Source organism: Polypterus senegalus, chromosome 13 (assembly GCF_016835505.1).
Source record: "Polypterus senegalus isolate Bchr_013 chromosome 13, ASM1683550v1, whole genome shotgun sequence".
In the NCBI taxonomy this organism is placed as follows: Eukaryota; Metazoa; Chordata; class Cladistia; order Polypteriformes; family Polypteridae; genus Polypterus; species Polypterus senegalus.
This window is the reverse complement of record NC_053166.1, coordinates 5,157,211-5,182,916: the sequence shown is the minus strand read 5'-3', so window position 1 is coordinate 5,182,916 and position 25,706 is coordinate 5,157,211. Positions and strand designations below refer to the sequence as shown.

Below are 25,706 nucleotides of genomic sequence, written 5' to 3'. Positions count from 1 at the left end.
CAGCTCTGACCACACCGCTGTTCAAAGAAACCTCGACGTGAGGACGTGAAAGCTTTCAGCTGTGTGGCGATCTTCTCGATGGTCACTCTGTGGGGCGCTGGTGGGCCACCTCCTCACTGGGGTCCACACTTGTTGCTTTCTTCTGCTTTGAGGTTCTTCATCATTGAATCGCCCCCTGCGCTGTTCTTGACGCTCAGCAGATGTCGCTGCTCTTCTCTTCCATTGTGGTGTTTGGTGCATTGCTGCGCGTTCACTTTGCCATAACAGGCATGCGGCCCCTGATGACTCTGCATGCCCAGAACGTGCCGAGTTATGAGCTGTCGATTACAGCCAGGGTCCAGGTTTGTGCCCCAGGAGATCTTCTCGTTTCCCATATCTAGACGGGCTGCGCCATCACATGTTGAACTCTAAGGAGTCCCGCTGACCTCCTGTTTGTTATTTGACACCCGGGTTTGGCCTTTTGTTCTGCTGTCACAACACATAGCCAGCCCCTTTACCCCTTCAGATCGTGGTGCCCGTTTTCAACGCTTGCTCTCGCCGTCCCTCATCGACCTGACCACTCTGTGCCATGAAAGTGCCTTGGTGGGCACTACTGAGTGTCGCCCACTTTAGTGACTCTACGCTAGTCATGACGGGGCTTTGGTTTCCCAACGTGCTCTTGGATTTATCGTTATCTTTGCCCACCCGTTAGCATGACAGTTCTGAACCTCGTCCACGAGGCTCGGGCGGGTACAAGAAAGTCAGCCAATAAGACTCATTTCCTTCTTTTGTATTTTTATCATCGTTTTGTGACCCTTCTTCTAAGTTCTGCCTATTTTTAAATGTTCCTTCCTAACCTGAGCAACCGGACGGACACACAGACGAAGCGGATGGGCGGATTTCTGACTTCCTGTTAATGTTTGCAGAGCCCCATCTACTGGAATGCATGCAGTAATGAAATGCATTCCAACAGGTGGCGCATCCCAGACATTAACACTGCATATACTGCGACAGAGACATTGTAGCCGGACGGACACACAGACACTTGTCTTTTTATTAAGGTGTATGTCTTTGATGGTGAAAACTGCACAAGGTGCAAACCTTTCAGCCCCCATTTTTAAAGAGTCAAATTCAAATCGGAGTGTTGGATGAAGACATCTGGCACTGCACTTTATTCACTTAGTTGTGGCTACTGTTATAGCCTTGTTTTTCAGGGCTACTCTCTAAGGGGGACCCCACTGCACTCTTGATGCCACCTGTCCATGAAGGACCCTTTACCCACCTCATTGAAGGGGTCAGCAACCAATGCCAGTCACAAATTCAACTTTTCTGGGGAAGAATTGGAGAAAAATGGCGGTGCAAATTCTTAATTCACTCACCGAGCATTACATGAAGAGCCCCGTCTGTCTGCCCATCTGTCTGCCCGCCTGTCCATTCACCCGTCTGTCTGTCTGTGTGCCAGCATACCTGAAGCGCCGACACCTCAGATCCTGAAAACATAAAGCGCCCGGTGCCCCTGAAGGTCGCTGGCCAGCAGCCCGTCGCTTTGCCCGTTTCTGAGAGTTCAAATGGAGTTACGGACTCGGCGGTTCCTCCCTTCTGCGCCAGCTAAGCCAGGAATGTCCCTGCCGTGCCACAGCCGGGTGTCTTTTAGGGTAGGGAGTGCTGGTGGGCCGTGCTGTGCGTGTCTTGTAGTTATTATTATCATTTGTATTAAGTACCCCAAAGACCCCCGGCTCGTCTCAGTCCTGCTTGAGTTCTTCTTGCCTCATTTTCACGGGTGCTGCTTTTTGATTTTCTTCATTGTTGCTCATCCTGCCGTCGCTTTGTTCGCCCGCCATTGTCCTTCTGTGATGTTGTCCCCTCAGGTGTGTCTCTTTTGTCTTTGAAGGGGGCAGGCGTATCCTGAAGGGCCTTTCTTGATGAAGGATTTGTCTTCTGAACTCCAGCAGTCTGTGCTCATGACAGAGAGAGGGCAGCTGCTGTCCCGGGTAAGCTCTGCTCTGCTAAAGTCCAGAAAGAGGTCAGTGTCACTGTAGGGGTCCCTTGTCACTGTCACCTCCTGTTGGTGTCTCTGTGTGTCCTCGTCTAGTCTAACCCTGTGGGGCTCCTTAGCCAGCATGACATGCAAGCCCTGAGAGGGTCCCACCGGTGGGCAGATGTTAGAAAATGTCAGGGAAGGAGTGCCAGTCTATGAGGGTCTTTTGGGCAGAGGAAGACCCCATGAAGTGAAGACCTCCATCAAATCAAGCCAGAGGAGCGAACACAGCCCGCCATATCTGTTGTGGGTGGTGACATCCTTCACATGTCCTGTAATTTACTGATGGCAAGCACGGTGTGGTGGGCCGGTAACATCACTCCAAGGGGGAAGCCCACCAAATCAGCAAGATCATTATAAGGTTATGAGACGCACGCTGGACCCCTTGGATCTGGAAGACAATACTGACGCACCAGCATCGAGGACGTCTTTCAGTAGAAGGGGATCGAGAAACGTGACATGGGGGTCCTTCCCACCTCCGCCTTTCTAGTGCCTTACTGGGACTGCTGTGTTCTCATCAGACCTTTTTCTACTCTTTGGTAATTCTCGTGAGAGTTTGTTACAACCATTCTGACATTTCTTGAAATTCTGTACATCCTGGTCCAGGGATTGGGGTCTCGCCAGATGTGATGCCACCCACCTCTTACAGAATCAAACTGTAAAGTGCTCTCAAAAAAAGGTGGCATCTGTCCTGGTAACCCAGCCTCTTCTACCTCGCTCTTCATCTTGGACACGTGGAGAGATGGCTCAGGCCGGCTCCTTCAGGTCTGATCTCCTGAGATGATGCCTTTGAGACCACTAGAGCAGTTTCAATGAGAAGAGGCCACTTAGCCCGGCCAGCTTGCCAGTCCTCTTCCAAGGCCCTAAAGTCCTGCTGTCCACCACTCCACTTCGTCCAGACGTCCCTCGTTCTTAGCTTGCAGCTTTAATAAGTACTAGCTGGGGTCCGCCGTGCCAACTGCTGCCACCATTTCTTCAGCCGTTAATCTCCATTTGGGTCTTCTCCTCAATCCCCTCTTCTCTGGACTTTATGGAGAGCAGCTCTGCAGTGCACACCGGACTCCAGGTGAGGCCTCAGCGGTGTCTTCTGAATGACCGCCATTGCAGCGCGCAGCATTAGCAGGTGACGGCTGAGGTCCTCTCGATGGCGCCCCCTTTCTCACTTCAGTCGCCATCTCCCTTTTGCTCTCCGTGGTCCTGAGTCGGCCCTACTGGTGCATGTAGGTTGCTACCCTGGCTGAAGGTTCTAAGCCCACTTAATCCTTAGCATGGTGGCGGGGGTCTGGAGCCTGTCCCACCACCATCCAGAGTGAACACACACACACACACACACACACACACTCACGCAGACACAGGGAGGACCTGAATCCTGATCTCGTTACTCCCACCAGGCCGCCGTTTAGCTCTTCTTCATTTTCGTAGTCTCTTTCTGTCTTTGTTCTCGGTTTGTCTTTGTTGTATCGTTTGACTGTCACCGGTCCTCTGCCCTGTCCCCTTAGCAGGGAGCTTCAAGGGGTGGGGCCACCTGGTGATGCACTTGTGGGCGGGGCCATTGCAGGTGTAGCTTTGGCACTGCTGGGTTTCACTCCTGATTTAAAGTTAGGATTCTTCTTTGGATTTCCTGGTTTTTGACCCCCTGCTTCATTTAAGAGGCTCCCATTTTGGATTGGTTTTGCTTTGTCGCTATGGCGACATTTAGATTGCCTTTTTGTGTTTCTTTTTTAAAGTCATTAAAATAATTGTAGGAATTTTGTTTGTTTCCCCCCTCCTTCATATTACTGGTTCTGTTTTCGAAGCCATTTTGGGCCTGAAGGCCTGACCTTTGAGTTTGGGACCAGGCTGCCTGGGGATGTGGCCTTCCCAGTCGGCTTTGACCAGAATGAAGGGCGGGTCTGGTCTTTTATGCTGGAGGTCTTGAAAGCCCACTTCCCCTTGATGTGCGCCATGGAGGCAGGAGATCACAACAACTCACTCACTTCTGGACGTCATCTTGTGCCACTTTGTCCCCTTTTTGTAACATGGAGACGAAAACTGCAAACGGTGGTTAGGTGAGCTCCACTTGTGTGTCTCGATGAGTCTGGACGTTACTGCAGGACCCCCGAGTGACATGCTTGTGATTTGTCACCGGCTTGGTGTGGTGACGTCGTTGAATTTATGTGTTTGCATTGTCTTTGTGACGCACGGCGGGAAGATAACTGCCTAACTGGGACTGTGGGACACATCAGGGAATAAATAGGAGCACTAAGAGTTTAAGGTGCCCGTCGGTGGATTTTACAGTCGGCTTTCTTTGCTCTTCCCACAGCTTCCCTTTTTCAGCGAAGCCAACCCGGAGTTCATCCAGGACCTCGCCTTTGCCTCCGTCATGTACTTCTACCCCAAAGGCGAAATCATCCAGTACAGCGACACGGTCAGCCGGGAGCTCTTCTGCATACGGAAGGGCATCTGCGAGGTACAAAGACGCTTTGGTGTCACTCGAAGGTGACGCGTCTCCTTTAGCGGGTGTTAAAGTGGGGGGGGGGGCACACAAATGACCAGTTCTTGAATGGCACCTAGCTGTCTGACATGTTAATAAGCAGACCCCGCTTAGTGCTGAGGCCACACACAACAGTCTGCACAGCCCAGTGGCCACTCGGTCACCCCTGGCACTGGCATGTCACTTCATGTCCTGTGTGGCTTACAAAACGATTATTGGGCAGCACACGAGGCCGACTGCGTGTTATCCCAAATATTCATCCAGTCAAACCCGACAACACATACGGACACCATCCCAGTAAGACTGTCCCCCCACCGATGATCCACACTGTCCAGAGAGGTCTCCTTGTCAACGGTGCCCATGAATCCCAAATCATCCCCCCAGTCCCATTGTCAATGTCCAGAGGCGCTTTGAGTCTTTGCTGTGGCAGCAGCCCGAGGTGGGCACACACTGAGTCTTCAGCGCCCCCTGGCTTTGTCAGCTTTGGGCCTTCTCCTGGTGTTTTTCTCCCATCAACTTGGGGATTCTTAACAAACAGAAAATAACTTAGAAAAGCCCACAACTTGGTCAGACCACCAAACCCCATCTAGAAGCAAAGAGGGCAAATGTAGATTCTTTATTAATAGAAGTCTAACTATCACAAAACTGCAGCACAAGGGCGAGAGGAGCAGCCTGAAACAACAAGGCAATCCAGGGGTTAATGCATCCCAAGAATTCCAAGAAGACAATCTGGAAAATTCCATCATCCAGAATGAAAGCAATAAACGCCTGCGCATTCAATGAACCGCAAAGGACTGCGGCTTTTCAAAAGCTGAGGGGGAGTCGCCTGCTGGTGATGGGCAGTTGGCCCCGCCTCTTGAGGAGCCACTCATAAAATTCATAAAAAAAAAGATAAATAGACAGAGAAACTAAAAGAGGAAACAAAAAAATAAACGAAACGGACGTAAATAAGACGTAAATAAGGGGGATCCTGGCTGACTCAAACTTTAAACCATTTTGAAGGGAGAGGCTGGGAGTGGGGGGCTCGCCATCATATTCTTACAATAAATCAGAGGGCAGGGTGGTGGTCTCTCTTGAGAGTGATGAACATTACATCGGGGGGAGGCGAGCCCACTTTGGAGTGTCTGTGGAGACCCCGCCGTATTTGTGCATCTGATCAGACGGTGGGGGGTCTCTCTTGAAGGTCAGAGGGAGATGCGGCTGCACAACCTTTAACTACTGGGGTGTCACAGCCTGTGTGCTGTACCAATGTCAAGTGGCCCACTCCATGGCCTGGGTATGGCACAAAAGCCCACCGCTGTCCCTTGTGACCGATACGGTTTATCACGACCCCTCTTAGGGTCCTCGAAACCCAGAATTGCCACCTTACTTGTAGTACTCTACCCTCAGAGATATGCCACCTTTAGTCACGGCTGGGCAATGTCACCTGTTTAAAATGCCCGTGGCGACCCTTCGCTGGACTCTTCACCAGTCCTGCACCATCAAACTCAGTGGTGACACCCAAAAGTAGGCGTAAAGAAATAAATAAATGCCTGGAAAGTCAAAATGTGCCCCTGTGCCCCTTACCTCAGAGTTCATACAAACAGACAAAAACTACAATTTCCAAAAGACCCCCCGCCCATCTGTGCAAACCCAGTTTAATAACCCAGAGCTCACGTTCACTTCCCATGAGTCTCTGCAGCATACAATACAATACAATACAGTTTATTTTTGTATAGCCCAAAATCACACAGGAAGTGCCGCAATGGGCTTTAACAGGCCCTGCCTCATGACAGCCCCCCAGCCTTGACTCTCTGAGAAGACAAGGAAAAACTCCCAAAAAACCTTGTAGGGAAAATGGAAGAAACCTCGGAAAGGCAGTTCAAAGAGACCCCTTTCCAGGTAGGGTGGGTGTCAAAGGTAGGGGTCAATACAATACACAGAACAGAACAATTCCTTAAGACAGCATAATAATAAAATTTTAGAAGTACGGTTTAACAGTAGATGATATGACATAATTAGGTTTGGATATTTTTAGAGTCCTGGAGACCTCATCCATCTAGCTGCCTCTCCATTTGGCCATGCCACGGCTGAAACGTTGCTCCGATGAAAGGACCCTCTTTCCCATGATTCCTGTGATCCTCCATCAGGGATGACTTTACCACAGGCAGGCAAACAACTTGGCAGGTGGGCCGTGGCATCAATGGCCACATTTGGGTACCGAGAAAAGAAACAGAATAGGTGAGGGTTAGTATTCAAATATAATTATCATGTTACTTATGTTTAGTGCTAATGACTAACAACAGAGATGCAGTATGTACAGTTAATCAGCAGCTCTAGTCAGGATATGCTAAACTGAAGTAGTGAGTCTTCAGCCGGGATTTAAAGGCTGAGACCGAGGGGCATCTCTTATGGAAGCAGGAAGACCATTCCACAGTTTAGGGGCCCTGTAACTAAAAGCTCGACCTCCCACTGTTATTTTATTAATCCTTGGAATCCTAAGCAGACCGGCATCTTGAGATCTTAATGTGCTCAGGTTTGTAAGTCATGATAAGTTCAGACAAGTAAGCCGGACCTTGGCCATTTAATGCTTTATATGTTAAAAGGAGGATTTTGAAATCTGCCCTAAATTTAACTGGGAGCCAGTGTAAAGATTTAAGAACTGGGGTTATGTGTTCATATTTTCTTGTTCTTGTAATAATTCTTGCAGCGCATTTTGGATTAACTGGAGGCTGTATAGAGAACAGTTTGAACAGCCAGTGAACACCGCATTGCAGTAGTCAATCCTACTAGAGATAAATGCATGAATTAATTTCTCACAATCCTGTTTATTTAGAAAGCGCCTTAATTTCCTAATATTTTTAAGGTGGAAAAACATGTTTTGGACGACTTTGTAATATGCGCTTTAAATGACATGCTAGAGTCAAAGATAACTCCTAGATTGCGGGCTGATTCAGTAAAATTAATTGGGATTCCAACTGAGTTAAATGACACAAAATATTGCTGTGATCAGCGTCATTCCCTCCAACAATTAACATCTCTGTTTTATCTGTATTTAAAGACAAGTAGTTCTCATTCATCCATTCCTTTAATTCACTAACACAACTAATTAAAGACAACATCGGAGAAACTTCATTTGATTTAAATGAAAGGTATAACTGGGTGTCATCTGCATACGAGTGAAAATTAACATTATGTTTCCTAATGAGAGATCCCAGTGGAAGCATGTAAAGTGAAAACAGTAAAGGTCCCAGTACTGAGCCCTGCGGACACCATATTGAACTTCTGTGTATAATGATGGAGTACTGTCTGCACATTTCTGTACATACTGGAATCGATTTGATAAATAAGAACTGAACCAAGCGAGCACGGGCCTGTAAGCCCAACATCGTTTTCTAGCCTGTGCAGTAAAATAGAATGGTCAATGGTGTCAAATGCTGCACTTAAGTCCAACAACATAATTACAGTGGAATTTCCTTCATCAGAGGATATCAGAATGTCATTTACAACCCGTGTTAGTGCGTTTCTGTACTATGACCAGTCGAAAGCCAGACTGGAATTTCTCAAATAAATTGTAATGCGTAAGGTGTGACTGAAGCTGACTGGCGACTACTTTCTCTAGTATTTTAGAGAGAAATGGTAAATTTGAAATAGGCCTATAGTTATTTAGTATGTGTGGGTCTAGGTCTGACTTTTTAAGTAAAGGTTTAATGACTGACACTTTTAGTGCATCAGGTACGTGCCATGCAGTAATGAACTATTGATAATGTTTAGAATAGGTGCTACAAGAACATCCATTGCACTTTTTACTAGTTTTGTTGGCACTGGATCTAGGGAACAAGTAGTGGGCTTCATTTTCGAAATTAAAGTTAAGACTTCCTGCTCAGTTACAGGATTAAAATTATTAAAGTGCTGAATGCAATGTGACAGGGTCTGCTAAGCTAGTATTTGGTTTGTACTGTGATGCTGAGATCTGGGATCTTATATTTTTAATTTTCTCATTGAAGAAGTTCATAAAGTCTGTACTGCTAATATCTGTTGGTATTTTGCACTGTTGATCTGAATTCCCATTTGTTAATTTAGCCACTGCTCTAAAAAGTACCCTAGGATTTTTATTATTGCTATCTATTAATGTAGAATAGTATTCTGAGCGAGCTTTAAAGAGGGCTTTTTATATTTATTAACACTCTCTGTCCATGCAATTTGAAAGACATGTAGCTTTGTTGTTCTCCATCTGCGCTCCAGTTTTCGACACTCTAATTTAAGAGCTCGAGTATTTTCATTAAACCAGGGAGAGTTTCTATGTGCTTTGATCACTTTTGTTTTAGGGGAGCCACTGTGTCCAGAGCATCTCTCAAGGTCACATTATAATGTGATATTAGCTGATCTAAATTGTTTTCCACGTTTACATTTGATGTTAACTGATCTAAATGGTTTTCCACAATTACACTCGACTTACTCAAGGTATCTATAAATTTTGAAGCAGAATTACAATCTAGATGTCGCACTGTCTTTGTTTTAATCTGCGAGTGCGCTGGCATGGGCAGAACTAAATCAAACGTAATTAAGAAGTGATCGGAAATAACTACATTTAATGGAGTAATATTTAAATTTTGAATTTCAACTTTGTAAGTTATAATTAAATCTAATGTATGGTTATGATTATGAGTTGGACCTTTGACAATCTGACAAAATCCTACTGAATTTAACAAATAAGTAAAACATTTGCTAAAAGTGTCAGTTTCCACATCAATGTGTACATTAAAACCCCCATCAGTACCACGTGATCATAATTTATAGCCAAATCAGACAGAAGGTTGCTAAATTCAGTCATGAACAATGAATATGGCCCTGGTGGTCTGTAGACTAGCACTATAATTGTGTTGGAATCTGTTTTAATATTTAAAATGAATGCCTCAAAGGATGTAAAGTTGCCTAAATTTTTAGGAGTGATTTGCATTTTGTTACAATGAATTATTCCAAGGCCTCCTCCTCGACCAGAATCTCTAGACTTATGAAGGAGCGAGTATCCATCTGGTGACGCCTCAGCTAGGGGAACAGTGTCACATTTACTAAGCCAGGTTTCAGTAAGAAGACACAGATCAGCATATCAGACATCACCCTGAACATTGACACTCGCCATTAAAGCAGGCCAGACCCCAACTACCACCCCCTGGGCTTGGGCCCAGCAGACCCCAAAAAGAGCTTCTTGTCTTCTAAAATAAGCAAAGAGATGAGCAAAATGAGAAAGTGGAAAACCTCTGGCTGGTAAAGGCAACATGGGGTCTTATGGTAAAAAATCAAAACAAAAGGAGGGGCCTGAAAGGGTCGAGCATGAAAGGCGCTATATGAATAACATGTATTATTATTATTAAAGGCAGTCCGAGGAAAACACAAATCCAGCGAGTAAACCAAATAAAGTGACGGCCCCAACGCACTTCAGCGGACCACCACTGGGCTCTTCGGCCTTTTAAAGCCAGAGGGCAGATCCAGCAGCCGTGACATCACTGAAGCCCCGCCTGCTGGGGCTCCGCCCACAAGGAGCATTTCTAGAGCTGGTCCATGAAATGCAACAAAAGCAACAGCCAAACAGTCGGCCCCCGCATGTGGTGACGCCACATGTCCACCACATGGTGACAGGACTGTGATGGGCCTCAGGTGTCACCTCACTTGTGCTGACCTGCTGTGACAACTAAGAAAGCAAAGACAATGAGAAAGTCACTAAAGAGACAGACCTCAGCTTGGGCTATCGTGGTCCTGCATCTCCATGTCACATCTTTTGTCCTTTTTCTTTTTCTCTTGTAGATTTTGAGTGAAGATCTCTCCAACATCATGGGCACCTTTACCCCCGGAATGTACTTTGGAGAGGTAATGGGTTCACGTCACGTCACAGATACCCACCAAACGTATCTGGTGACCGTCCATCTGTGATGAGTCGCCCAGGGCCTTCTCGCTGCTGGGGTCTTAGTAAAGGAGCAGGTCTCCAAGAATGAATCTGAGCGCGAGGGTGGAAGGACACGATGGAGGCGGCCCACCCGAACGGGCCATACGCTGTGCCACTGTCTACGGCGTCCACCAGTAAATGGAGAATGCGTCGCAGTGAGTGGCGTTTGGACATCAGCTGGCTTAGCGTTTGGCCCAATGACTCCTTCCCAATTGTCCTAAACAGTCGCGTGTTTGAAGTGGATGGGCGGGCAGCCTGCTAATCTCGTTCTCCAGCCCCACCGTCCATGGGCACCAACTCCACGGTGGGTCTGACGGCAACTCGGCTTCCAGTCTCAAAGCAAATGAAGAGAATGTGCTGCAGTGTCGGGAACCTCCAGCCGAGTTGGTGACACTCGTGGGTCTCGGCCCCAACGGTGGGTGGTCTACTACAACGACCCTCACCTCGCACTACCTGCAATATGCAAATGTGAAACTCAGAAGCAGCTTTGTCATTGGCTGGCAGTGGGGAGTGGTGGCATTTGAGCTTTTGAGGTGACGAAAGTCACATGTGCTCGCCAAGCAGATGCATTCTGGCAATCCTTTAAACAATTTAACGGGTTTGCTGCCACCGCCGCCGTTGGGCCTCTGCTCTCTGCCACAGTTGCCCGAGACGTTGGGGTTTTGTTCTTGGGGACGTTGGGGTTTTGTTATTGGGGACGTTGGGGTTTTGTTCTTGGGGACGTTGAGGTTTTGTTCTTGGGGACGTTGGGGTTTTGTTCCAGCGTTTTAGCCCCCGCCGGTGGGAGTCGCTGCGCTGACTGCATGGATTCAGTTTACGCTTGTAATGAGTGACGCTTTCTTTCTTTTATTTCCAGCTCGGATTTCTGTTTGGCAAGCCATCGGTGGTGACTGTGCGTGCGAAAACCGTCTGCGACATCCTAATCACCGACTTTGAGCGAGTGCAGTCGATCCTGCTGAAGTACCCGACTCTGCAGAAGTGAGTGCCCGATGGTCGGGTATGGAGTGTGGGTGACGAGACTGAATTGGTAGGCGGGTGGGGAGGCCTCGCTGGTCAAACACCTCAGAGGACCATCTGCCTGGTGAAAGGTCTGCAGCGTGTCTCACGTACGTCGGGTACCTCGTGCCCTCTGGACTCCGTGGCACCCCCTGCTGGTCTCACCAAGTCAGAAGTGCACACAATACTTCCGAGGAGGCCTCACTAGTGCGTCGTTTAGTCTGATCTTCTAAACCTCTACGTCCTGCAGACCCACCAGAGGCCGAAGGTCCCTCAGAATGGGAGGTCCTGGTCACCTGGTGTGTCCCAGCTCTCCCTTCCTGACCTGCGCTAAGAGGCTCTGATGGCCACCCCTGTGTATCTCCACTCTCACCGCTCACATGCACCCCTTTAGGTTCTGAAGATGTCTCTTTGTTTTGGAGCAGTTCTGAGCGCTCCTCGTTTTTGGTTACTTGCGACGCGACGTCTTTGTTTTATCTGCTGGTGGCGAGTTGGCCGCCGTTATTTAAATCAAATTAAATGTGCACTTCGTCTGTCATTCATAATCCATCGTCTGCGTCACACATTGAGGATCACGCAGGATTGCCTTTAGTTGACTCCGTATTGCTGCTGTGCCGCCGTTGTCGTATTCTTGGATATTTTGGTTCCTTTCAGTTTGTTTTTTTGGGCCTGTGGAGGCCGAGGCAGGCCAGAGGAGTTGAGGTGAGGCTAAGGAGGCCTGGCCTCTGTCATTACGGTCCTTCGCTGTGTCACACGTGTGCGTCTCTCCCGTGACAAGCAAGATGCACATTTTGTAACGGACCGCCGCTACTATGGGGACAGTTCAGCTCGCACGTCTCCTCCACGATTGTGAGATTCAAAATGCACGCCAAGAGTCGCCGTAACATTTCAATGCGTGACATGACGCTCGCGGAGCTTTCATTTGACGGACCCTCGAAGGCTGATCTGCCTGTAAATCGAATTCCTCGCCTGCCCGTGTAACACAAATGAGCGAAAGTAAAAACCGAGCCGCACAGCGGGGTGTCACCGGCGCGACGTCTCAAAATTGGACATTCAGGTGAGGCGTTAAAGTCCGACTTCGATGTTCTCTCATGTCGCATGGAGCAGAAACGTAGCTAATAAGGAGAGACACTAGGGGGCCAGAGTGACGAGACCCCCGAGACCACTGCGAGGACAGGAGCGGCTCCCGCTCGTCTTCTTCCCTAACGTTTCTCTCTCCACGCCTTTGTGTGTTTTCAGGCAGCTCGACTCGCTGCAGGACAACTCCACGTACTGCAAGACCCTCATGAAGCACGTGGACAATCTGGTGAAGGAGAAGCTGAAGAGGAAGAACGTCTTTGAAGAGAAGGTGGAGCGGAAGAAGCAGGTGCTGCTGCAATATCAGGGGCGCCGCTACTGCAAGAAGTCCAACTGCTGTGAGTTTCTGGTCTCCAGCTCCGCGTTTGGGGGGCTTACGTTTATATTTGAACTTCAAGGGCTCATAATGTACTGCAGTGCCGCTTTGGCAGTGGCTCATAAGGGGGCACCATGTGGCACAGGCTTTGTTATGTTTGAAGCTGGGTTGCAGATGTGTGTCTGGACTGAGACCTGCGGGTGGCATTCAGCCATGAGAAGTGGCCACTCAGAACTCCAGTGAAGATGGCACTTGACAATCCAAATGTGGACATGCCACATTTATATTGTCACGGGGGTGGGGGGTGGGCGATGTCCGCTTGGCATCTGGACCAGGGGGGATCCGGGTCCCTTACCAGTGTTCACTCTATACACGGAGTGGCAGCATCCCTGTTTGTGTGCCCATGGAGCAGCCTGCCAACTGGGGTCCTGACGGGCAGACCAGTTGGGGTCTGCTTGGGTACAAGGAGGCTTCTGGGTGGGGGCAACATCACTGCGGCACAAGTACGGGTTGGAAAGGCGCTGCCCTGCTGAGTCGAGAGATTTGGAGGAAGGAAAAGAAAAGGAAAGAAACCCGATGGCATCGCAAAGTATTGTGGAGGAGAAGGAGCAGGAAGCCATCTTAAGACGTTTGGTCAAATCAAAATGGCACTTGTGTGGCTGTAAGTTGGGTTTGGGGATCTCCTACGCCCACTACAAGGGGTCCTTGTTTGTGTTTGTCCTTTAAATCCAGAGGTTTACTGTCACCCTCTCCCTTGATCCCCATTTTCGGCCTGTGCAGGCCAGAAAGCCCACCATTTGAGTTTGGGCTGAGGCTGCCTGGAGTGAGGCCTGCTCTGAGTTTTGCTGAACTCGTTTTTGATGTTTCTGTATTACGGTTTATTGTGTCATTTCCTGAAGATCTGGTCACACCGTGCAGTGACGTCTTCAGTTAAATTCAATAGCTCAAGCACGACGGAGCAAAGCAAAGCAAGAAATTTGGCTTTCACCTCGAAACTGTTGAGTCTCAGCCAGGGTTCAGCCGGCTAACTCTGCTGATCGTCAGTGACGTGCGGTGAGGTTCATGGCTGGCGACTCCATCAGAGCGACATTTACAAATCTAGGAGCCCCAAAGAGTCGCCCTGCTGGTCATGTTTCACGTCTCAAGGAAAGAGAGAGTGGAGAGATAGAGAGAGAGAGAGTGTGTGAAGGAGAGAGAGTGAGCGAGCGAGAGAGAGCAGAGAGAGAGCGAGAGAGAGAGAGTGTGGAGAGAGAGAGAGAGAGAGAAAGATAGAGAGAGTGAAAGATAGAGAGAGGAGAAAGAGTGAGAGTGGAGAGAGAGAGAGCAAGAGAAAGAGAAAGAGAGGGAGAGAGAGAGAGAGAAAGAGAGAGAGAGAGTGAAGGAGAGAGAGAGAGAAAGATAGAGAGAGACAGAGAGAGAGAGTGAAGGAGAGCGAGCGAGCGAGAGACAGCGCATTTGCTCCTCCCCCTCCACGTGTCCTCACTTTGCGATTCCGCAATTCCAGCTCATCAATACAAATGAAAGTACAGAGTGGTGTAGAAAGATTTTCTGATGTTTTAATCAATTGTAATACAAACTGTTCAACAAAAAGATAACAAGGAAAACAAAAGAATATTTTATTTAAGTTCAAAATTTAGTTTTTAATATATTGGATTGTTTTTTGCTTAGTCTGATCGTACTTTTTACAAAATTGAAACCCGTTTCTGGTCTTTTCCTTTATTTGTAAATGACGTCTATGCGCTTATCCTTCTCCATGAAAATCTCCGTCACTTTCTTGTCACCTCCTCCTTATTTTCCTTTAGTTTTAAAACTCTTAATCTCCCATTTTTGGAGGTCACATGCGCCCCCTGCAGGGCGCCGCGGTACTGCCTGCCCCACTCTGTGCCTTCTCACTGCGGTTTGATGTCCGATCAGCGAGACTAAATACGTCAGACACATTCATTAAAGATATTAGGCAGACTGTGGAGTGTCAGGGTGTGTAATAAACGTGTCTGCGCACCTCAGACTGGCGACATGCAGAGAGACAGCGACAGGCGCGCGCCAGTCAACCCCGTGAGTGTGAGAGGAGAGCGCCGTCCGAGGGGAGGTGAGACTCTTCGTGCCGCACTTCGTGTTTCTCTCCCGTGTATTTGAACAGGAAATGCGCCAATTCAGCGATGTTGGCGATTACGATTATTGGAATCAAACAGAACACACACTCACAGCGCTGGCAGCTGATTTTTTGTTATCGTTATTAATTTTTGAATTTTTGCCTCCCCTGACCGCAAGTCCCTGTTGATCGTTTAGTTTCGATTTGTCGACGTATCTTCTGCTACGTACGTTCCATGTGTTTTGTGGGTTCTTCTCCAAGAGGTGCCCACCACTGTCAAGGACCTGCCGTCAGTCCTGTAAAGTCTGAGGAAGACCCCCAGTCCCTGGCAGTTCACCGTCGACGAGTTTCTTTTGTGCCTTTTACGGGTTTTGACCCCGCATTCTGTTTTTTGGCCAATGGGATTTCCTTTGGATCTCCCTGTAGTTCACTTTAGTGCCCCTCAGCAGTTTCTTTTTGACATTTTATTTATTAAGATTTCACGTTTGCCCTTCTCATTACTAGCGCTGGCATTGGATGATTTTGCCCCCTCTAGTGGGCATTTTTGGGCCTTGTGTTGCTCAGGGAAGTTCATGATAGTAAGGAGTCGAGCTCAAAACAGCTGCTGGGCCAGTAGACGAGGACTTTGCTCACACGCACTTTTTCTTCTTCTTCTTTCCTTAGATGTTGAAGATTTTGGGAATTTTCCAATTTATGCTGGGATGAAGGAAGAAACCGTGGATGAGAGACTGAGGAAAACCAGCAGGATTAAGCTGATCCAGCACCGTCCCTCGTAAGCTCACGTGCTTTATGATCATCGCAGATGTGTTTCTGGGTATTTTTAACAGCGGGTGGGCACATCGGCCATTGAGACATTCGGATTTTTAGAGCCCCTTTTAACCCGAGGAGGTCCGAGGCTTAACACTTTAGTGAGTGTCTGTAAGCCAGCAGGAGAAGATTAATAAAGGAATACAACGTGATGGGACGGGACACACGACAAAACAGAAACTCATCCAACACAGCGTACGGGCGGATGGAGGGGTGAAAGGAAACGGAATGTCACGACGACGTCACCCGACGCTGTCCCGCCGAGACCCTCGGCCTGCGCCCACACGGTGACATTTTGAATTAAAATGCAGACATTCGTCTCCAAGGTGGTGTGGCCAGGAGGAGGAGTGAAGGCGGAGATCTTTAAAAACGCTGACTCTGATTGGCTCGCGTTTACCGCGAGGCCCTCCCCCAACTGCACGCTGCTCGTTCCCTGATTGGCCGCCCAATTTCAAAAGGCGTGGAGCTGTAAGGGGGCCGCCCTTCGTAAAGCTTGTGATTCCATTTGTGTCACGATGTCGTCGGCGCCCTCCTTCAAACGTCATTTCTTGTCATCTGTGATCCTCCTCGTGCTGAGTTATCGACGTCACTTGTCATTTGTGCTCCGCAGGTCGCTGAAGGAGAGCGTCGAATTGTTTCTTCTCACAACGCTGCCTAAAATGATCCTGATGAAGTGAGTATGACGGCCGTTCATTTTGTGTGATGAGGTGACGCCGCGGGGGCTTTGCCAAGCTGGACGTTTGTCCTTTGACTGACTGGCCCTTTCTTGAGCTGCCATCGTACGACGTTGAGCAGTTAGAGCGCCGAGCTCCATAGTCGTGGATTGGGGGGGCGGTTATCGCCCATTTGCTTTCTGTTATGTTCTGTGTGCCAACATGAATCACACAAGGGGTGTGGCTTGATGACCGTTTCTGTGGCACATCGACCCTTCTTTGTTTTCTCCTCCACGACTTTCTCCCAGTCCTCTCACAAAAAAATGGGAAACAATGGGAAACAATCGGGAAATCAGAAAGACAAACCTCACGATGAAGAAGGCGCACCCTGCAGGACCCGCTCCGCAATCCCACTGTGTGAGGCCCCGCCTCCAACAAACGTAAATAAACGTAACATGAAAAACGAAGAAAACACAGAAAAGGAAAATAAGCAGAATAAGAATGAAAATAACAAAGGCTAAAAAAAGCTATTCTTCTTCTTGGCCTTCGTCTTCATCATTTCCCACTCCCACAAGGTGGCACCAATGTCCCTGGTGAGCCTCGCCCACACGGCTGGCTCCGGCACCTCCTCTTTTCCTTCAGATCTTCTTTTTCTTTCTCCATCCACATCTGCTTTGGCCTCCCTCACTTTCTCTTCTACTGGACCTCCAATCCCATCATGCCTTCTTTTCTCCCCACATCTTCCTTGTCTGTCTTCGTCACTCATCCACACCACGTTCTCGGGTGTCTCTCCGTCTTGTGTTGTCCCTCTGATGGTCTCACTTGTTGTTTGTATCTCCACCTTCTCCTTTCTGCCCCTCCAGGTTCTTCTTCTCCTGTTGCCCCCCACTGTCTCAGCCCCCCACATCATTGCTGCTCTTGAAAGCTTCACCTTCTTTCTTTGATCCCTCAACGTCGCACTCTGGTGGTCAGGATGCCTCAGATAGTTACACTCGTCCACTCTTTTCCGTAGCTCTTCCTGCAGGTGGTCTTCTGAATCCTGATCCCCCTTAAACCTCAAATATTCTGTTGTCGTCGTCTTCTTCCTCCTCTTATTTGTCTTCACCCCTCGGTCTTCTCCATCCTTCCTCTTCACAGTGTCATCAGACCGGGGGGCGGATTGGTCTTTGATTTGCTGAGTGATGCGTTGACTCCTGGGATTAAAGAGGCTTGAAGGAGACCCCTGGTGTAGACCTCCTCTAACTGGGGTCTTGTCTGTTACCCGAGTCCTCATGTCCTCGTTGGTCAATTCTCACAATTAATCAATAAAACACGCAGGCAGATATGATGGGTGGCACTTGACGTCACGGACGTGTTAGACACACTGTGGTAGCCCCCCATGTCAGCCGGTACTCGGTCAGGGTTTCCTCTCCGGGGTCGGTGCTATTGTCCCCTTTGTCCCCCTAACAGACAACGGGCATTGCAGTGTCTTCCATAGGACACAAAGTCTACGGTGAAGGAAGAACACGTCCGCCGTTTGATGTGACTCACGCCAGGGTGCCAGTGTGTCTGACCTTTGCTCTTTTTCAATTCCAGGAATGCCATCCTGCCCAGTAACCTGCTCTACATCAGATGGGAGATCTTCCGCATCATCATCGCCGTGTTTGTCTGCGTCGGCAATTCTGTCCTGTTTGCTTTTGCGCACACCAGCATCACCATTTGGGCCATCTGCTATTTTCTGCAGCTGATCTCCTGGATCGACATTTATGTGCGTCTGCACGTCGCCTTCTACCAGGGCAACAAGCTGGTCGTGGACACGCTGGAGACGGCGAGAAACTACGCCAGGTCGAGCTTTTTGGTGGATTTCGCCTCGTGCTTCCCCTGGGAGGTCTCCTTTCTGCTCTTCGGCTCTCCGCGTTACGAGGGGCAGCTGCTGCGTAACGACAAGGCCCTGCACTTCTACGCGCTCCTCAGGACGACGCACATTCTTCAGCTGTACCGCATCCCGCTGGCCTTCCACTACTGGCAGTCTGGCATCGCCACCGAGAAGGTTTCCGTCACCATGTTTAAGTTCTTCATCTACATGGTGTTCTTCATTCATTTGTCTGCCTGCCTTTGCTTTGCCGTTGTCTGCAACCCCGGGACGGACTTTAAAATCAATCAGAACGAGACGTACACGTTCCCGGTGACCAAACACATGTGCCAGCCGGGGTCCTGGGTGACGACTATCGCATCTCTCTACATCATCTCCTTCGGTGAGTGCAGACTCGTAAACCTTAACGACTGTCCCGCGGGTCTTTGTGGGGTCTCGGGCCGCTCAGCTGCAGGTTTTGCTAAAACTGACTTCTCCTTTACATGCCATTGTGTGTTAGTTGATGGCTCCGCCCCACTCATGAATATTAACGAGTCACATCCGATTGCCTCCACTAGACGGCAGCAGGGTACTGTGCCAAGAGGTGTACACTGTACCAGTCGGACTCGGGCTTCACCGTAATTACACTGAATTCATTCCGAGAGCCAAGTCACGTTCAGGGGTAACGCCAAGGAGGTTAACAGCAACCCGGCACCCCCAAATTGAAGCACCGCTTCCTGCCCTGAGCCCGACTGCACCCTGAGCTCAGAAAGAAGACAATGGAGGCAGAGTGGTCTCTGGCACCCACGTCCTGAAAAAATGGGCATAAAGTACCCGTGTAGGATGGCCCGAACCCACCTAACTTGTGTGTGAAGGTCTGGGCTGGCGCTGCAGACGGGCACCCATTGAGCTCGCCTGTATTACGGGTGGATCGGCCAGCCTTCTCACACGGGTTTTCTTTCTTACAGATGACGCCACTTTCTATGAAGTGTACAGCACGTGTGTGTACTTTGCAGCAGCCACGGTTTTCACGGTTGGCTACGGCGATTTGCACTCTGCTTCTTTAAGAATGGTGAGTTTTGCCAAAGGAAGAAGATCAGATGGTATGTGGCATGAGTTACGTTCTAATCTGTGCCACCTCCTGCCTCAGTGGGTCCTTCTCTTGTACCTTCACAAGCTGGGTGGCTGGCAGCAGGTGACCACTGGGGCGGCTGGTTCAGCTTTAAATCCTTTATGTGTTGTGGCCTATAGGGGGCGTCCCAGATTGAATTAGACGTACCGATTTGGTGGAATTCCTTCTTGTTTAAATGACAAGTCCAATCATAGCTCGCCCTCTCCTGCCCACACTCGACTCTGACACCCTGGGTAAGGCACGGCGGCCTTCTTTGTCCCGGACCCCGGAGTACATCTGGTGCCACAGCCTCTCACAGCTCCGGTGGATCCTCCCTAAAGTTAGAGCTCATCCTCCAACAGCTCCCCCTGGTGACTCCCATACAACCCAGCAGGGCCATCCAGTGGAACTACATCTCCCATGATGCCCTGCAGCTATGTACATAGGACAGGAGGCCGTCCTTAACCCCCCCGCCATTTGGTATTACAATCCCATTGTGTGCAGGATGCCCAACTCTTCTATGGGCGTCCTAGCTGGGTAAAGAACCAATGATCCCTGGCAAGATGCCTGTCTGTCCATTAGTACCATCCCTTGTAATGACTGGTTAGACGTTAGGGTAGGGGATGCCAATGATGCTGGCACACATTGGTTCACTGACCCAAACCTACTGCCTCAGAAATATTCTGTCCATCCTAGCCAGGATGCCACCCAGTCCATACCCTCCCTTTTACAGCGTCGTCTTCATTGTAAAAATGTTATGGATGAAGCAACAGCCCAGCTCTTTGTGCCCCCCGGGGGTCTAGGTCCTCCTGCATTTATAAGGTTGCCAATGTGGGGTCACTAAGGTGTGCCAGTAAGCGCCAGGGCCTCCTGCACGTCTGATGGTGACAGTTCCTATATCTGGGACTCCCCAAGTCCCGTTTCCAAGGCCCTGCACGTCTGTTGAACTCTAAAACGTATTAAATGGGCACTGGTGGTCCTGCTGCTGCAAAGGAATTGCTGTGTTGGCCATTCAAGCCATAAGTGATGGGCACCTGATGTGGCCGCTAAACGGACCCTTTATTTCCAGGATCTTCTCCTTACCTGTCTAATGGTGGTCGGTGCCGTGCATTTTGGCTGGATGGTTGGAGTGGGGACGTCAATCCTTGCCAATGCCAATGCCGCCAGGACATCTTACTCTGAGAGAGTCTCCTCCATTCTTCACTTCTTAAAGGTATTGTGCCATTCAGTCGCTGGGCTTGGCAGGCCCAGTCGGAGCCCCTTTGGCACGCCAGCATGGGGTCACCGCTCAGGCTGATGAACGTAGCGACTTGACGCTCTCCACGGTATTGTGCGTCTTACCGACTTCTCGATTTCCCACTTCGCAGAGCCATAATATTACAGGGTCCATACGAAATAACATTCTCAAATACTACGACTTCAAATGGATCAAGACCAGCGGCATCGACCCGGAAACTCTCTTCGACTACCTGCCATCCTCTCTCCTTGGAGATATTTCCACGATTGTCTACGCGGACCTCATCACGAAGGTAACGTGGCGCTCGAACTCGGCCGGGGCGTTAACGTCATTCCTCGTGTTGCTCATTTTTATTTTGTCCTTGAGACGTGCAGTCAGGTGTCATGTGACGGCGAGTGGCACTTCGATGAGGTGTGTGGCAGTTAGTTGTGCAGCTCCGCGGCGTCCCTTCCTCTCTCGGTGGATGGTTTGTCCTCCTGGGGTCGTTGGTTTGTTTCTCGAGTATTCGTAGTGCTTGGCTTCGTTTCGGTTTCCGACTTCCTTCTGTCTGCGGTGGCCTGGCGCCCTGCCCGGGGGTTTGTTTCCTGCCTGGTGCCCTGTGTTGGCTGGGATTGGCTCTGTAGTTAGGGTATAGCGGGTTGGATAATGGATGGATGGACGGACAGACGGACTTCCTTCTGTTTCTGTCCTCGTGTTTTGTTTGCTGACAGGACGACGGCTCTCTCGACACCGTGACGTAGACGACTTTGAAATGGCGTGTGGACATGCAGAGGGTCCGAGCTTCAGGTGAGCGGTGGCCACGCTGGGGCTTCTCTAAGGGCGGGACCACCCTGATGTCACCCGCCCTCAAGGCCATATAGGGTGAGGCTAAGGGGCCGATCCTTCAGCGACATTCCCAGAGTGCTTTGCATTCTGCAGTTAGCCCCTCCTTCCCGTCTGTTAGCCCCCCGTGTGTTCCCCCTGCACGTGACTTGGGCTGGGAGTTCAATGTAATCACCGTTAAGCCCGAGTCCGACCCCAGGCTGCTTATCCTGCAGTGCTGCCGGGTCAGTATGGCCGACAAAAGCAGAGCAGGTCAGCTGAGATCTTTCGGTTGCTCCTTTCGGTTATTTGGTTGCTCCGTTTTCTCGTAATGCCAGTAGTTGTACGTCATTGTTATTTTCGATACACGTGGCACCATTTAGATGTGGATGCCCATTGCTATGGTACTCATTATGAGAAGTCAGGTAAACTGATGCTGCATGCTGACCGGCGTCACAATTTGTGGGTCTCTTCCTCCAGTGCGATTCGTTTTGCCATTTTGGTGGGCTACTGTACGGCCAGCGATGGCCCACGTGGGACAGTCTTAAAAATAATGGAGCAGGAAATGAAACACTTGAAACAAGCCAGAAATCAGAATTGTAGAAACGGAAACCAAAACGTTAAGTTTCAGGGAAATGAAATAAAGAATGTGGACACTAGGGGGTCACTGGTGCCCCTTTGAAGCCCAACAGACACTCCAGGGAAGCTGCCAGCTGGTGTTTTGGGGAGGCAGTGCCCACAAGTAGCTGCATGTCAAGGGCGTCCCGGGTCGGGTTGAGCTGCCGGTCATCTCTAACAAGAACAGTCGAGATCTCCGTTAGAAACGTCCCCCCCAAGCCTGCGGGAGCCCACCGTGTGCACCGCTCAGGTCAGCACAACACGACTGAAGAATAAAGCAAAGCAACGGCCTTAAGAAAGTTTGGTTCATTTGCATAACACAGCTAAGGAGCACAGCAGCCTGCACCAATCAGCACGCAGATAAATGGTATCATCATCATCATCATCATCATCGTCGTCATCTTCCACTCGCCTACGGTTTGTCTTTGTGTATCTGAAGGCCCCAAAACACAAATATCGGTGCCTAAACAGGATTTTAGATGTAATGTGAGGCGTCCCCGGTGGTCTCCCCTTCTGGGGTCTGACACGACGGGATGTCTTAGTGACAGTCTGAGGCTCTTCACAAACTCGCCCAGCGCGGAGCCCAAATCGTACTTCAAAATGCCAAAGCAGAGAACCGGTAACCGTAACTCCCAAAATCTCAAAGACACGAGCGCAGCGGAGTTTGAATGTCCCCGAATTGTGTGACCACATTAAGTTTCTTCATTTAAATGACGTGTAAGGCGGAGTGGTGGCTCCTACTCTGTTGGGCTCTTCAACAAAGACCCTTACCCTGGCGATCGCTCCGGGGTGCCGTACGATGGCGTCTGAAGAGTGCGATTTTTGTAAGCAGTAATCGACGGCCCCCTCGACATTCTCCAATGGCAAACTCTCCGTTTGGTGTCCACAGGCCTGGCGCCGACGACTCCGTTCAAAGTAAAGCCGACGGGCGCCATTTATAAAATCTACTCGCCCGACCCTGCGTGGGTTTGTGTTGATCTTCACCAACTCAAACTCCATGAAATGCCCTTGGGTGGAGAAGTAAAAACCAGTCTAACGAAAGGCGTATTGCGGCTTGTGTGCCCCCTCGTTAAACGTTGAATTGTTGATTGGCACCGCGAGACGCTCATCACGCTTTGCTTTTATCTTTCAGGCTTTCGGGCTGAACATCTCAAAGAAGACCCAAATGAAGAAGTACCAGAAATCCGAGAAGTTAACCCCAACCCAGCGCTCGCTGTCTGGAAAGCTGAGTGTGAGTTGTGCGTGCGTGCGTGCGAGTGCCGAGTAGCGCAGGACCGCAAAGCGCCATCCTTCAAATTGTGCCGTTCTGTGCCGTTTAGGGTCCCATCTTACAGGAGACCCTCAGTAAGGAGAGCCTGACCAGCCTGGAGACGGACCGAGGATTCATCCGCTTGCTGTCCAAGCAGATCCGGCCCTGTCTGTTCAGGGCCTACGACACCATCTTCAAGAGCAACGACTACGCCGAGGAGGTGAGCACAACGGGGCCGGCCGAGGCCGAGGTGGGCACAGAATGCGCAGGCGGGCACGGTCCAGGAGCAGGTAGCCTTGTTGACACAGGGGGGGCCGAGATTGAATTTGGCTTTTCCGATCTCTGCCTGGCCGTCTACGTTAATAACAAACAGAAGCAGAAACAGAAAGTAAGTGATGGCATATGCCAGTCGGCCCCTTCAAGTGCAGCAGCTGGCAGCCATGAGTGCCAGCCCTGCCGTTTCTCTTCATTCTTCATCTTGTTCGCCAAAACTCAGTCAGACGTCCAGCCACAGATCTGCGCCCGATTGGTCAGGCGTCTCTCATAAGAGTTGCCCACCAGGATAAGACGAGATGAGGAGCAGTAAGGAAGTGCCCTTTGCCCGCTGCCAGCTCAAAGGAATGATGTCAGGTGAGGCGAGGAGGGGTTTTGTAGTTTCCTTGGAAATTCTGATGACGCTTTGGGGATTTCTGGCTTCACCACAAACATGTTCTTCATAACAATAATTAATAATAATTAATAATACTAATAATCACACAGGCCTCTCCTGCTTTGGACATTTCACATTACACCTCATTCAGTACCCGAGTCTGGCCATTATGAGGGCAGTGCCCACCCTGAGTGGCGAGAATGGAGCTCGGTGCCACGCCCCTTCCCCAGAAGTACCCTGAGCATCAGCCCACCATGGCGCTCAAGCGGGTTTGTGAGTGGCGGCCGCGCTCTACCGCAGCTCGATTTACTCGATGGAAGTTGAGACACAGACGATGACGAGGAGCTTTTGGGACAACGGCCAGAAGTAAAGACACGAATCGAAATCGAGCGCAACAGCGAGTCGGCCACAACGCGAACGTGAAGCCCTCGACAGTCGACTGCAGAGAGGGACGAGGTGACATGTGGAAGGCGCAGAAGGTTTAGCGCAGGTTTGCAGTGTCGAGTTGCTCCTCATGCCGACATCCCAATGGGGGGTCCGGGCACCGGGGGGCACTAGGGGGTCGTGGAGCGGACGTCTCTTTGAATTCTTCTTCTTCTTCTTCTTCTCTTTCCTCCAGATGTATTTCATCGACAAAGGGGAGGTGGAGGTCCTTTCACAAGACGAGAGGCAGGTGATGGTGACCCTGACGGCCGGCCAGTATTTTGGAGAAGGCAGCCTGCTGTTTTCCGAGCCACAGAGCGCCACAGTCAGGTAGAATGAGGACCCCTGCGGTCGCTTTGAGGGGGTCAGATGTTCTCAGCTGGCGTGGTGTGGATGAGCAGGTGGGCCTCTGGACTTCTCCACGGCCCCCAGCCAGCCAGCCAGCCAGCGGAGGGAGGGTCTGCTCTTCCATGGTCTTCCTGTGACTGTGTCTGTCCTCAAAGGTGCCTGTCACTTACAGGGCCCTCCCTCCTTTATCGCATCACAGCTGCCTGTCACTGTCGAAGCTCATGACGTCCGATTGGAGACTTCGTGGACGCCACTCGATTTTTTTGATTGAACGCGTTTGGCTTTTGATGTCGACCGTGATGGCCTGCCTGTGCTAGGATGACCCTCAGTAGTGACACGTGACACAGGCAGGTGTCATCCACATGGAGTGTTTTGTGTGTGACGCATTGCGATTTTAGGCTCTTAAGAAAGCGAGGACTATTGGGGTCACTCGGCAGTCTGCGCCCTCCACCCCGATGTCCCTGGGCTCCTCCCTCCCTGCCCGCACACTCACAGCACCGTTGATTTGGGGTCAGAGGTGACGCCAATCCAAGCTGGGACCCTTCAGGGGACTCCGTGACGGCCACCACATGCCAGGCCACTGGGCTCCGTCTTCACAGAGACGAGGGCTTCAGGTGCGCTGAAAACACGGGTGCCGATGTCATGAAATCGGACGTTGGGTTTTGCCCAAATCTCCAGCCCGCCAGTTTGTTTGTATTTTTTACGTCAGTTTCATCAAAGCCAAGACGTGACGTCCGAGTTGGCGTGCAGATCGTTGTCGTGTTACACTTTGTGCCCGTTTAGCCGGGGTGCTGCCAATCTGAGCGCTGAGAGCCCCAAGTGTCGGTGAGGTGGGCCGTGAATGACTCGTTTGTAGGCCGAGGGTCTTTTCACGGCTAAAAATGAAGTTAAGAGAGCCGAACGAAAAAGAAAGTCGCGTAAACACGCCTTGATCACTCTGAGCCGCCATCTTAAACAGCTCGATCACATGACAGCAACTTGCCTAGCAACACGTACACAATGTAGCTCCGCCCTTTAGGGAATAGCGAAAGTGAATGGCAAAATAATGAAAAGACGCAAAATCCAAAAAATAACTCGAAACAATGCGT

At 50.0% G+C, this 25,706-nt stretch overlaps 1 protein-coding gene across 1 annotated transcript in view; it reads left to right on the top strand.

Annotated features, from left to right (window-relative positions):
* The window catches only part of LOC120542671, a 91,198-nt gene that overhangs the window by 44,478 nt on the left and 21,014 nt on the right, over positions 1 to 25,706 (top strand). Inside the window, exons 21-34 of the mRNA XM_039775276.1 lie at positions 1,871 to 1,970; positions 4,320 to 4,466; positions 10,275 to 10,337; positions 11,270 to 11,391; positions 12,649 to 12,824; positions 15,555 to 15,663; positions 16,309 to 16,371; positions 17,927 to 18,585; positions 19,151 to 19,254; positions 20,363 to 20,506; positions 20,661 to 20,822; positions 23,082 to 23,180; positions 23,269 to 23,586; positions 24,467 to 24,600. Of these exons, the coding sequence (XP_039631210.1) occupies positions 1,871 to 1,970; positions 4,320 to 4,466; positions 10,275 to 10,337; positions 11,270 to 11,391; positions 12,649 to 12,824; positions 15,555 to 15,663; positions 16,309 to 16,371; positions 17,927 to 18,585; positions 19,151 to 19,254; positions 20,363 to 20,506; positions 20,661 to 20,822; positions 23,082 to 23,180; positions 23,269 to 23,586; positions 24,467 to 24,600 (2,400 nt within the window). The remainder of the gene's footprint in view (positions 1 to 1,870; positions 1,971 to 4,319; positions 4,467 to 10,274; positions 10,338 to 11,269; positions 11,392 to 12,648; positions 12,825 to 15,554; positions 15,664 to 16,308; positions 16,372 to 17,926; positions 18,586 to 19,150; positions 19,255 to 20,362; positions 20,507 to 20,660; positions 20,823 to 23,081; positions 23,181 to 23,268; positions 23,587 to 24,466; positions 24,601 to 25,706) is intronic.